Source organism: Oncorhynchus keta, chromosome 34, assembly GCF_023373465.1.
Source record: "Oncorhynchus keta strain PuntledgeMale-10-30-2019 chromosome 34, Oket_V2, whole genome shotgun sequence".
Classification (NCBI taxonomy): Eukaryota; Metazoa; Chordata; class Actinopteri; order Salmoniformes; family Salmonidae; genus Oncorhynchus; species Oncorhynchus keta.
The window spans coordinates 72,633,786-72,647,554 of record NC_068454.1 but is presented as its reverse complement, the minus strand read 5'-3'; the positions used below and the strand labels follow the sequence as shown (position 1 = coordinate 72,647,554).

Genomic DNA, 13,769 nt, shown 5'->3' with positions numbered 1-13,769 from the left:
ACTTGTGTCATGCACAAAGTAGATGTCCTAACCGACATGTCAAAACTATGGTTTGTTAACAAGAAATTTGTGGAGTGGTTGAAAAGTGAGTTTTAACTCCAACCTAAGTGTATGTAAACTTCTGACTTCAACTGTATGTACATGACCAATAAACTTTGACCAGACTCACCGAAGTTTCTCATCCTCTCAATGACGTAGGTAGGAGAACACACCAAGCCCACAATTCAATACACTGAATCAATTTCTATGCGTTTCAAATCATATGAAGGATTTGTTCCAAAATAAAATGTTTATTTATTCAGATTTGATCATGTATTCAGAGCTACAATCATAACCTAACACAAATTCTTCATAATCATAATCTTAATCATGCCTGTTACTGGTATGTTCTTATAGAGAGGGTAAAATAGCTACAGTACACTAACTAAAGCTACAGTACACTACCTGTCAAAAGTTTTAGAACAACCTACTCATTCAATGGTTTTCTTTATTTTTACTATTTTCTACATTGCAGAATAATAGTGAAGACATCAAAATGATACAATAACATATACATATCATCATGTAGTAACCCAAAAAGTGTTAAACAAATCAAAATATATTTTAAATTTGAGATACTTCAAATAGCCACCCTTTGCCTTGATGACAGCTTTACACACTCTTGGCATTCTCTCAACCAGTTTCCACATATGCTTAGCACTTGTTGGCTGCTTTTTCTTCACTCTGTGGTCTGACTCATCCCAAACCATCTCAATTTAGTTGAGGTTGGGGGATTGTGGAGGCCAGGACATCTGTTGCAACACTCCATCACTCGCCTTCTTAGTAAAATAGCCCTTACACAGCCTGGAGGTGTGTTGGGTCATTGTCATGTTGAAAAACAAATTATAGTCCCACTAAGCCCAAACCTGATGGGATGGCGTAGCGCTGCAGAATGCTGTGGTAGCCATGCTGGTTAAGTGTGCCTAGAATTCTAAATAAATCAGACAGTGTCACCAGCAAAGCACCCCCACACCATCACACCTCCTCCTCCATGCTTTACGGTGGGAAATACACATGCGGAGATCATCCGTTCAACCACACTGCATCTCACAAAGACACGGCGGTTGGAACCAAAAATCTCAAATTTGGACTCCAGACCAAAGGACAGATTTCCACTGGTCTAATGTCTAATGTCCATCATGTTCCTTGGCCCAAGCAAGTCTCTTCTTATTATTGCTGTCCTTTAGTAGTGGTTTCTTTGCAGCAATTCAACACTGAAGGCCTGATTCATGCAGTCTCCTCTGAACAGTTGATGTTGAGATGTGTCTGGTACCTGAACTCTGTGAAGCATTTATTTGGGCTGCAATTTCTGAGGCGGGTAACTCTACTGAACTTATCCTCTGCAAAAGAGATAACTCTGGGTCTTCTATTCCTTTGGCGGTCCTCATGAGAGCCAGTTTCATCATAGTGCTTGATGGTTTTTGCAACTGCATTTGAAGAAATGTTCAAAGTTCTTGAAATGTTCTGTATTGACTGACCTTCATGTCTTAAAAGTATTGATGGACTGTCGTTTCTCTTTGCTTATTTGAGCTGTTGTTGCCATAATATGGACTTCGTCTTTTACCAAAATAGGGCTATCTTCTGTATATGTTCCAAAACATGCAGTGATATTGCAGAGAGCCACATGAACTCACAGAAATACTCATAATAAATGTTGATAAAAATACAACTATTATACATGGAACTTTAGACACAGTTATCCTTAATGCAACCGCTGTGTCAGATTTCAAAAAAACTTTACGAAAAATCTGAGAACGGCACTCAGAGCCCAAACCAGCCAGAGAAATATCTGCCATGTTGGGTAGTAAACATTATTCATAAATAGCGTTATAAATATTCACTTACCTTTGATGATCTTCATCAGAATGCACTCCCAGGAATCGCAGTTCCACAATAAATGCTTGTTTTGTTCGATAATGTCCATCATTTATGTGCATTTACGTCCAATAGCTTCTTTTGTTAGGGTGTTTGGTAAACAAATCCAAAAGGGCGATCTGGTCAATTGGGACAAAACGTTAAAAAAGTTGTATTACAGGTCTAAGAAACTTGTCAAACTAAGTATAGAATCAATCGTTAGGATGTTTTTATCATAAAAGTTCAATAATGTTCCAACCGGAGAATTCCATTGTCTGTAGAAAAGCAATGGAATGAGAGCTGCCTCTCAAGTGAAAGCACTTGACTGAGAATGAGGCTGTAGGCAGACCCCTTAGTCAAACAGCTCCCATCCGGCCCCCCTTCACATGAGCAGCCTAAGACAACGTTCTAAAGGCGGTTGACATCTAGTGGAAGCCTTAGGAAGTGCACAATAACCCATATACCACTGTGTATTCGATAGGGGTGAATTCAAATACTACAAACCTCAGACTTCCCACTTCCTGTTTGGATTTTTCTCAGGTTTTTGCCTGCCATATGAGTTATGTTATACTCACAGACATCATTCAAACAGTTTAGAAACTTCAGAGTGTTTTCTATCCAAAATTAATAATAATATGCATATATTAGCATCTGGGGACTGAGTAGGAGGCAGTTCACTCTGGGCACGCTATTCATCCAAAAGTGAAAATGCTGCCCCCTATCTCAAACAAGTTAAGATGGAAAGAAATTAACACCTGTTAATTGAAATGCATTCCAGGTGACTACCACATGAAGATGGTTGAGAGAATGCCAACCTGTCATCAAGGCAAAGGATGGCTATTTGAAGAATCTCAAATTAAAAATATATTTAGATTTGTTTAACCCTTTTATGGTTTTACATGGTTCCATATGTGTTATTTCGTAGTTTTGATGTCTTCGCTATTATTCTACAATGTAGAAAATAGTAAAAATAAAGAAAAACCCTTGAATGAGTAAGTGTTCTAAAACTTTTGACCGGTAATGTATATTGACAAAATCAGAATTTTGAAATAGCTCAAACCCTATGGAAATAAATAGATGCTGAAAATCTCAAAAAATAAAAGAGCAACCCATTGTTTAGAAACAATGAAAGCTCACACACACATATTCTATCCTCAGATTTTAAATGTTTGTTTTATTTTAACATTTATTTAACTAGACAAGTCAGTTTAAGAACAAAGTATTATTTACAATGACAGCCTAGGAACAGGGGGTTAACAGGGGGTTAAGTGGGTTAACTGCCTTGTTCAGAGGAAGAACGACGGATTTTTACCTTGTCAGCTCAGGGATTCAATCTAGCAGCCTTTTGGTTACTGGCCCAAAGCTCTAACCACTAGGCTACCTGCCGCATCAACACACAATTGCAATAGACAACTGGGGAAGTGTGAAACAAGCTATTGTTAAGTACTGGTTAGTATTTTGTGTATAATTGACATTTAGTAAAAACATTTCTAAATTATCCAAGCCATAGATAATAAACAAAAGCCTTGTAAAAGATATAACACAAAGCCACAGGCCAAATAAGAATGTACCATTTTCTTTAGCCAATAGTACCATAAACCTACATCAAGCTAACAAATATAATATTATATATATATATATATATATATATATATATATATATGATAAACAGTTTGGTTTTAAAATATTAACATTTAACCCAATGTAGCAGAACATATTATATATATTATATATATATATATATTATTATATATTATATAATATGTTCTGCTACATTGGGTTAAAATGTTAATATTTTAATGGAACCTTTGAGAGACTGAACACCATGGCCTCTGGGTCAGCTGACTTCCACATGCTTCCTGTTGTGTTCACATGTTACCATAGACTGCATCATCTCCACCATCACACGCGTATGGGTCACCATCTTCTTCAGTCTACAGGAAACCAGATCAGAAATATCATCAACAACACCTCTATTATTTTTTATATCCTTTGAATTTGGAGCAAACTTTTCTCAGATCTCTACAGCAGCTGTAAATGTATGCAGTAGAACCACAGTACATACCTCCATGTTTCCATATACGTGATCGTTGGTGTAATAGTTTGTGTGGATTTTACTGCTGGTGTCTTTCTGCTCTTTCCTGTGGATAGAGTTAGGACAACTCTCAGATGTATTCCCGTCATTTGATAAGACACTACAAGAGTAAATGTAGGCTAATTGGCTTTAACAACTCAGCAGGATGTATACATTATGATCACAGATAGAACAGCCTGTAGAAAAATACCATGATGTTGAGGGATCTGAGGAAGCACACTTGGCTGTTTGCACTTCCTGCTTGCAGGTTAATGACAGGTCCCTATGACTCCTCCCACTTATGAGAAAAATTTGCCAATTTATACAAACAGAACAAAACAGCTAAAAACAAACACAAATCTGTGTAGCTCCCTCCAAAAATAAATAAAATAGTAACTTACCCCTTCCTGTTGAAAAGGCAAGCTGACATGGAAATTAGTATTACTACCACCACTAATGCAGCAATACCAATTGAAACGTACAGCATCGACATCTTATCTGTTCAAAAATAAATACATTTGTTTTATTAATGTACCAATGATATCCTTTATGATGTTAATACTGTATGTAATACTTAATTTATGATGCACTTCCCCCACTGTTTCCTTTACCATTTGTGGACACAGTGAAGGACAAGGTGATATTGCCCTGTGTGTTGCTGGCATGGCAGTGGACGGTCTCGGAGAAGCCTAGTGCCCTCTGTAGGGTCACCATGGTAACTGACCCATGCCTCTCCACTCTGGTACTGGACCGGTTGGGCAGGGGTCCATCTGGAAGAGACCACTCCACAGAGCCGGGGGGCTCCGAGTCCACAATGCACAGACAGGTTACCATGGAGATGTCTGAAGTGCAGGCGGAGCCCACTTTGATCTCAGGGGGGTCTGGGATGAGAATGATAAACAGTTTGGTTTTAACTGAACATGTATGGCTACATCCTGAAGAGAATTGTCTTAATATTATATACACAGAAAGGACATGCTCCTTATTGACAGAATTGTGCCATCTACTTACACTCTACATTGAGTTTCAGTGGGCTAGAGTGGCCTTGTCCCTCTCTATTGATGGCAGTGCAGTAGAGGGCTTCAGTGAGTCTGTTCACATTCTCCAGTGTGATGGTAGGTCCAGTGGTGGGCAGAGGTCCTCTACTGTTGTGCCAGTGGTAGCTGTGGGCAGCAGGGTTACTGTCACTGGAGCATCTCAGCTCCACAGAGTCTCCGTCCTTCACACTGGACACTCCCTCAATCTTCACATCCACTGGGGCATCTATGATTAACATCATTAGTAGAATAAACATCTTAAGACAAATTCAGTGGATCAACCACATGTTTTCAATCTATTTAGATTTCAAGAGGGAAGTTTTCCAAATCCAGGCTGTGGACAAAGTTAATGTTTCCTTTTCAAAGAAATGTATTTCTAGTAGAATAAAAGAAGGAATGGAAGCGCTGCTAAGGTACACAATAGTCGATTTTGGTATCTAGCTGTGTTCAAATACTCATACTAACCACACTAACCATACTATTTGTGACGTAAATTGAGCATGTAGTATGCTTATTGGTCATAGTTTCGATTTAGTTAGTATTTCAAAAGTTCCCGGATGTCATAATACATTTGCCAAAATATGAAGTATACACCCAGTGGACACTATTTTCGTACTTTTAGGGCCCATAATGCAATTCTTCAGAAAATGGGTGTGGCTTCACAAAATGGCAGAAAATATGCAGCCCAAGTCCAACGAGAACGGATACAAATTCATTGCTTTAAAATGTTAAGAAAATGTTGAGCAATGTAATAAAGTAATGACTTTTCAAATGAGTTACGCTACACGTTATGTTGGCTGACAATGTGTTGGCTATGCTATTCTTACGAACCACATAGCATATCATTACAGCAGTAAGTACTACCAGTATGTTAGCTAGCTACCTCGTGAGTTTGCTACTAATCATGGAACTTGCCAGTATATTAACTACATTCTATCTAACTAACTATCCAACGTTTATAGACTTGATTATTTGTGTCATTCTTAGCTAAGTGATATAGTTGTTGTGCGTTCTCAATGGACACAAATTCGCTCTGGCTATCTTCTCCGATTTCAGAGCACTCTTGTCTGAGTGTGCCAGAGTGCAGAATAACTGATGAATTTACAAACGCTTAACACCTGTTTAATATGGCCGGTGTCAGTAAATGTCGGAAAAAAAGCATAATACATTTTTTTTGCCAGCAACACAGTTACAGTCACCAACGCTCTGGATAACATGAAAACAGCCTAACCAGCTCTGCTATGGCGACTAAAATGGTCATAGTGAGATGTTCTCTCATTTGTGTCTGGAAGTAGCTACCCAGTTAACTTGTATGCATGACTGCCATTGTTATGGTCAGAACGCTCTGCTCAACCCTACTCCTGGGCCAACTTGCGCTCAGTACACACGCTCAGAATTTAGGAATGGACAATCTGACAACGCTCTGAATTTAACAACGCCCAGAGCGCACTCTGGCACTCCAGATTGAATTTACGAACACAAAAATGTCTAGCTAGTGATTTGTTATGCTAACAAGCTAGCAAGAGGTGTTATCTCGAAATGACACAACGACAAGGTTCCAGTTTAACAAAGTGTACTGTACTGTATGAACACAACAAGGTAGCAATTCCACTCAAGGCTCATCAACAACTAAACTTCCCACGCAGGCGTACTCTTGACAGAGTTATACACCGTAATAACAGAAACATAGGGATACTTAAAACATGAACTTAACAATCTCCCTCTTTTCTTTAAAGACAAATAAAACATCAACATAATGAAATGTCCAAGTATTATTCAAGATCCCCATTACAAATGGGTTGTGTGACAGTTTTTATTTGTAATACTCAAGCTGCCACTTTCCATTACTGAGAGCCTGTAGGAGCACAAGAGCGGATGCTCCTTTTTTAGTCAGACAGTCAGCAAGCTGTTCCTTTGTGGTCGACCACAGAATCCACTGGATTCTCTGTGCTTGAATAAGTTCCTTGATGCTGCTAATCTCAAGACAAAGTATTTTCTCTGTGACAGACTTGGTTGACTTCCTAGCATCAACTAATGAGTAGCTGTCAGTGATACAAACGACCGGTAGAATGTGCCGTTTTGTCTCACCAGTGGTAAGCTCTGAGAACAGAGTTGCAAGAAAGATCATATTGTCAATTCCATCCGCAAGAGCAAGTGTTTCTCCAGCAAGTCCACTTCGGACAACCCTTCTGATCCTTTTTGTCTGCCAACAGATAGGTGAGAATCTTCCTCCTTCACCCATTAACACGATTAGATGTCCACATTGTGTGCCTCCATCTGTAAGGTTCCCTAACGGAGCATCACTGAAGACAACTAGTTTCAAAGAGTCATCTTTTCCAACATGCTGAAACTTTAAAGTCACTTGTTGTGATTTCAGTTTACGAACAACTTTGTTTGCCTCATGAATGGTTTGTACAGTGGCGTGTTTTGTGTTAGATGCCAAGTTGCAACCATCAAACATTACATCAGGTCTACTCTGTCTAGCAACGCATAGAATTTGACCTATCTTTGACCTCAATTGATCAGCTTCAGTTCCACAGAGAGGAGAATTCCTTTGTACGGCTCTTGAAGAATCCATGTGGATGGGTTGAAGATTCTTGATATGGCTCTCCTGTTGCATCAGTATTGATCCACCAACTGTAATGAACTCTATGCCAACATAACAAAAATTATCATGCTCCTCACGGCCGACCTGGAAAACAGCTTTGAGGTGTGGAATCACAGTTGTAGCAAAGGTCTGTGAGCCACCCCATATAAAGTCATCAACATGACAGGCAAGTACTCCAGACACATTGCAGTCTTGATCAAGCCAATAGTAGACTGCAGGATCCACTTGTGACATTTTTCCACCTGTACTCAGCGTTGTTGCCTTGACTTTGTTGTACCAGTAGAGTGATGCATCTGCCAGGCCATACACACACTTTTTTAGTTTCCACAGTATTCCTTCGCTTTCAGCTTCAGGCGGAGGTCGGATGTGAATGTCCCTTGACAGATCTGTTCCCTGCAAAACGCAGATTTGATGTCTATGGAATTAAGTTTCCATTTTTTCTGGCAGATCACTGTCATCAGCAATCTGAGTGACTGTGAGGCGCATGTCGGTGAGTCTTTTGGGAGTCAACTCGTTTGTAGTACACTTTGTTTCCAGTTTCATACTTCTCATCGGTGGGTCGTAGCTGTTCACGCAGAGCCCTGTGAATTCTCTCTGAGCACTCTGCTTCAGTGAACGCTTTTCCCGCTGCATGTAGGGCTGAAATGTGCTTTGTGTTCATCAGAATCTCATTTTTGTGTGTAAGTTCAAGAGTCACTGGTTGTTTAAACATCACTGCCTTGTCATTTTTTATGTCTAGTACAGCCCCTGCCTTCTTGAGGGAAGCTTTGCTTAATAGTAAGGGGATATCTGTAGGGAAGGGCGCCCTCTTCTGGTTGTCTTGAGAACGTGACTTGTTGGTGCCTTTTCTCTGCTGCTCAGTGTAATATGCTGCGCCACTCACTTTCATTCCATCTGCTATTGATGTGACAGACGTCTTTTCACCCAAAATGATTTTTAGTGCCGACTTCATTGATGCAAAAGTCAGCACAGTACAAGCAGTCAAAGCCAACTGTTTCTCCCATCTAGACAGGCAGTATCTAGCAACTTGAAAGCTAACACTGCATCCGGGAGTACCATGTCGTACTTGTGCATCCTATTTTACCTCTGTTCGAAATCAATGATGTAGTCCGTCATTGCAACTGAAATATCTCTCGTAACACTGTCAAAGTTTGAATATGCCTCGTAGGCACGGTCTTTCACTTCTTTAAGAAATACAGAATCCAGTGCTCTGATCAAAGTTCCCATACCATCAACATTGTTCAAATCCTCAACACATATTTCTCATCAGATTAGTAACCCGTGTCCAGATTCCAAGTTAATTTTTCCAACTTTTGTACGACCTCTTCTCGTCGAAGTGAGGTGGCACATTGTTGTTATTAACCATCCTCTGCTACCAATGTTAAATCAAAATGACAAGGTTCCAGTTTAACAAAGTTTACTATACCGTATGAACACAACACAAGGTAGCCATTCCACTCAAGGCTAGGTCCATCAACAACTAAACTTCACGCGCAGGCGCACTCTTGACAGAGGGATAGCCCCTTAACCTCTTCAACCTATGGGGGCGCTATGTCATTATTGGATAAAAAAACGTGCCCGTTTTAAGCGCAATATTTTGTCACGAAAAGATGCTTGACTATGCATATAATTGGCAGCTTTGGAAAGAAAACACTCTGACGTTTTCAAAACTGCAAAGATATTATCTGTGAGTGCCACAGAACTCATGCTACAGGCGAAACCAAGATGAAACCTCAAACAGGAAATGAGCAGAATTTTTGAGGCTCTGTTTCCCATCGTCTCCTTATATGGCTGTGAATGTGTGATGAATGAACCTAAGCTCTCTGCTGTTCGTCCAAGATGTCTGCAGCATTGTGACGTATTTGTAGGCATATCATTGGAAGATTGGCCATAAGAGACTACATTTGCCAGGGGTCTGCCCGGTGTCCTTTGTCTAAATTGTTGCGTAATCTTCAGCTGCATGCATTTTTTCATGCGATTCAGAGGGGAAAGGACACTTCCACGAACCATATATCATCGAAGAGATATGTGAAAAACACCTTGAGGATTGGTTCTAAACAACGTTTGCCATGTTTCAGTCGATATTATGGAGTTGATTTGGAAAAAAGTTCGGCGTTTGGATAACTGAATTTTCTTTTTTTTTTGGTAGCCAAACATGACGCAGAAAACGGACCGATTTCTCCTGCACAAATAATCTTTCAGGAAAACTGAACATTTGCTATCTAACTGAGAGTCTCCTTATTGAAAACATCCGAAGTTCTTCAAAGGTAAATGATTTATTGAATGGTTTTCTGGTTTTTGTGAAAATGTTGCCTGCTGAATGCTAACGCTAAATGCTAATGCTAGCTATCAATAGCTATCAATACTGTTACACAAATGCTAGTTTTGCTATGGTTGAGAAGCATATTTTTGAAAATCTGAGATGACAGTGTTGTTAACAAAAGGCTAAGCTTGAGAGCTAGCATATTGATTTAATTTCATTTGCGATTTTCATGAATAGTTAACGTTGCGTTATGGTAATGAGCTTGAGGCTGTATTCACGATCCCGGATCCGGGATGGCTCGCAGCAAGAAGTTAATAACAGAAATATAGGGATACTTACAACATGAACTTAACAGAGGTTGCATAGCAACATAATACATTTTTGGTAGACAGGTCGAAACGCTAGTATGCTCAACTGAAAGGATACTGTTTGTTTACATTATATTAAAATTAACTAATAGTATATAGTATGTAGTATATACTCATTAAGTATGTAGTATACAGTATGTTAGTATGGGTATTTCAAACACAGCCTCTGTTTTCACAGAAGTGAAAGTGTAAATCTACCAAACAGTGTTGTTAACACACAGGTGTGGTCCACTTACATTTGACATTGAGAGTTTTCAAACTTTTCACTGTCTTCCCTCCCCTGTATGCTGCTGTGCAGATCAGAGACTGGTTGTGATCAGTGCTGCTGGAGCTAAAGGTCAGGGATGACGTCACTTCCCACTGGACATTGGTCAGCTGCTGTGATTGGACACTGTGTGTTCCGGAGTGGCTCCAGGTTAGGAGAGGGGAATCAGATGGGCAGGAGTGAGACATAGAGCAGGAGGCAGAAACCACTTCCCCCACCTTTACCTCCTCCCTCACTGACAGAGAGGGGGGGTCTGGAGAGCCTGATATCAGCAAAGAGAGGATAACAGTTATTGCAGTTCTTTTGAGGCATGCATCCACCAGTTCTTGGGTCTGTCCTTTCAGCACTATAATTTAAATCAACAAGAAGCTATAGCTATCATTAGGGTAAATAATGGGATACAATAATACAACATTTTAATTTCTCCTTGTCAATTCTTCCTCTGGGGACTTACTGCTCACTGTAATGGAGACTGTGTCCTCTTTGTATGAATACTTGTTATGGTCTTCCATTTCAATCCTGAAAGTAAAGGATCCTTTGTCACTGTCATGGAGGGGGTTGATTCTGAGAGAGCAGTTCTTCTGCCGGAGGTCTCCCACCAGCTCTGTACGACCCCTGTAGTCTTTGATGATGTTGGAGCTGTCTGGGTGGTATATAGTATCATGGGTGCCTTTGAACCAGATGCCAGTGAATTCGGAGGGCCTCTTCTCTGGTTCTGGGTAGTTGAATGAGCATGGAATCACGATGCATGAGCCCCGTAGGCCGGAGACGGACTTGGGCACCTCAGCAGTCCATGACGAGGCATCAACTCCCATCACTGAAATAGCAGTAGGAAACAATTTAGTAAGAGCAGTTAGACATTCAACTGACCACACTGGTAAGTTTGAACAAATTCTATCAAATTCAAATGATTTACTACAGACAGTACATATTTGTTTTGACAAGGCAACAGCTGCTCTTCCAGGAGTCCAGCAAAATAAAGGCAGTGTATACATAATATGTTGTGAAATCTTTTTCATTTTTAAGTGGGTGTGCTAAGGCCCCTACTCTACTACCACATATCTACAATACAAAATCCATGTGTATAGTGCGTATGTTATCGTGTGTTTGTGTGCATGCGTCTGTGCCTATGTTTTATATTGGTTCACAGACCCCGCTGTGTATTTGTAATTTTAATCAAATCTAATTTTACTGCTTGCATGAGTTACTTGATGTGGAATAAAGTTCTATATAGTCATAGCTCTAGATAGTACTGTGCGCTTCCCATAGTCTGTTCTGTACTTGGGGACTGTGAAGAGACCTCTACTGACATGTCTTGTGAGGTATGCATGGGTGTACAAGCTGTGTGTCAGTAGTTCAAACAGACAGCTCGGTGCATTCATCATGTCAATAACTCTCAAAAATACAAGTAGTGATGAAGTCTATCTCTCCTCCACTTTGAGCCAGGCGAGATTGACATGCATATTATTAATGTTAGCGCTCTGTGTACATCCAACGGCCAGCCATGCTAAACTGTTCTGAGCAATTGCAATTACCCTAAATCCCTCTTTGTGGCACCTGACAACACGATTGAACAGTAGTCCAGGTGCGACAAAACTATGGCCTGTATGACCTGCCTTGTTGATAGTGCTGTTAAGTGACTGTCTTACCTCCAAGCCAAAAGAAGTGAGTAAGAAAATGCCATGGTAATTTTTCAATCCCCATCCCTTCCTCTTAGTGCTGGACCTGCAGGAATCGGAAAATAATTACTCTCCATTGAATTTCTAACATTACAATCAAGACATTCAATGTCTAAAATCCAATTACTTGCTTGCTTTTATCTTTCTTGCTATAGTCTCATATCCACCCTCCTACAGAGACAAAGTGCATTGATATATAAAGGAAATATTACCATCCTGCTTACACTACCCGTTTCTTATTTTTTCTTTATTTTTGGACTTCCCGTATTTTGTCTCTGACTGATTTTAGCTCTTCCCTTGAGGGTTAAGCCCCTAGTGTAATCTTTAACAATATATTTTTTTACATTGCCAAACTGAAAGGTTTTCAGAAGCTAAAGGTCAAATCTCTTATAATTAGTATAAAATATGATAAGATTGTTACTGTACCTATCCCCATGTTAACTTTAGTCAGGGCTATTACTCACACTCAGTACCACTAAATCTGCATAGAAGCATTATGTTTTCACAGAAATGGAAGTATAAATCTTCCAAACATTGTTGTTAACTCACAGGATTGTTCCACTTTACATTTGACATTGAGAGTTTTAGACCTGTTCACTGTCTTCCCTCCCCTGAATGCTGCTGTGCAGACCAGAGGCTGGTTGTTATCACTGATGGTGGGGTTAAAGGTCAGGGATGATGTCACTTCCCACTGGCCGTTGGTCAGCTGCTGTGATTGGACACTGCGTGTTCCGGAGTGGTTCCAGGTGAGGAGAGGGGGATAAGATGGGCAGGAGTGAGACACCGAACATGAGGTAGACTTCCCTCAACTTCACCTGTTCACTCACTGACAGAAAGCTGGGGTCTGGAGAGAGGAGAACAGTTATTGCAGAGACCAAAAAAATGTGCTAATATTTTTAGCTGATATGGGAATTTATTTTTTATTTTTATTTTATTTAACCAGGCAAGTCAGTTGAGAACATATTCTTATTTTCAATGATGGCCTGGGAACAGTGGCTGCCTGTTCAGGGGCAGAACGACACCTTGTCAGCTTGGGGTTTGAACTCGCAACCTTGCGGTTACTAGTCCAACACTCTAACCACTAGGCTACGCTGCCGCCCCGGCAGTACACAAGCACCCAATCAAACTGGGATAATGTTTTAGGTTACACGTGCAAGTATAAGAATACTTGCCAGGGCATATACACTATGTTTTTAAAAATAAATCTGATTATTTCACATGGAGAGATGTGGGAAGCTAAAAAGTCTATCTTTTACATTTTTGGGGGCCAGGCTAAAGCCAGCTAGCAAGGCTGCCAGCTAGCCTACTGGCTGGCTACTACCAAGGGGCCAGGGTTCCAGTCAAGAAACATGGTTTCAATGGTTACGATAGCTTTTCTTCGGTACTGCAGTTTAACTGATGCCCGGCCCAGAAAGGCAGTTTCAGAAGTCAGATTTGAACATTCCTAATAAGACACTAAGTCATCACCTTTGTGCACAAAACATCCATTTAATTATTCAAATAAATGTCGCTGAGGCAGATTTTTTTTAAATTATTGCTCACAACCGAAGATATTAAAATGTTATATTGATCCAATGTCTGC

The 13,769-nt window shown here is 40.2% G+C and overlaps 1 protein-coding gene across 4 annotated transcripts; it reads right to left on the bottom strand.

Annotated features, from left to right (window-relative positions):
• Positions 1–270: 270 nt before the first annotated feature.
• On the bottom strand, positions 271–12,451 carry LOC118367820 (Schwann cell myelin protein-like). 4 transcript variants are annotated; one of them, XM_035751499.2, is made up of 9 exons: positions 12,400–12,451; positions 12,158–12,233; positions 10,963–11,325; positions 10,480–10,770; positions 4,979–5,230; positions 4,579–4,848; positions 4,369–4,465; positions 3,959–4,034; positions 271–3,827 (listed from the first exon to the last, which is right to left on the bottom strand). In XM_035751499.2, the coding sequence occupies exons 2-9, from the start codon at positions 12,210–12,212 to the stop codon at positions 3,762–3,764; spliced, it is 1,470 nt and encodes a 489-aa protein (XP_035607392.1). In that variant the 5' UTR covers positions 12,213–12,233; positions 12,400–12,451; the 3' UTR covers positions 271–3,761. The 4 variants fall into 4 exon arrangements, with proteins under 4 accessions (XP_035607392.1, XP_035607390.1, XP_035607391.1 ...); XM_035751497.2 differs by lacking the exon at positions 12,400–12,451 and adding an exon at positions 12,315–12,399; XM_035751498.2 differs by lacking the exon at positions 12,400–12,451 and adding an exon at positions 12,319–12,390.
• Between the last annotated feature and the right edge of the window lie 1,318 nt (positions 12,452–13,769).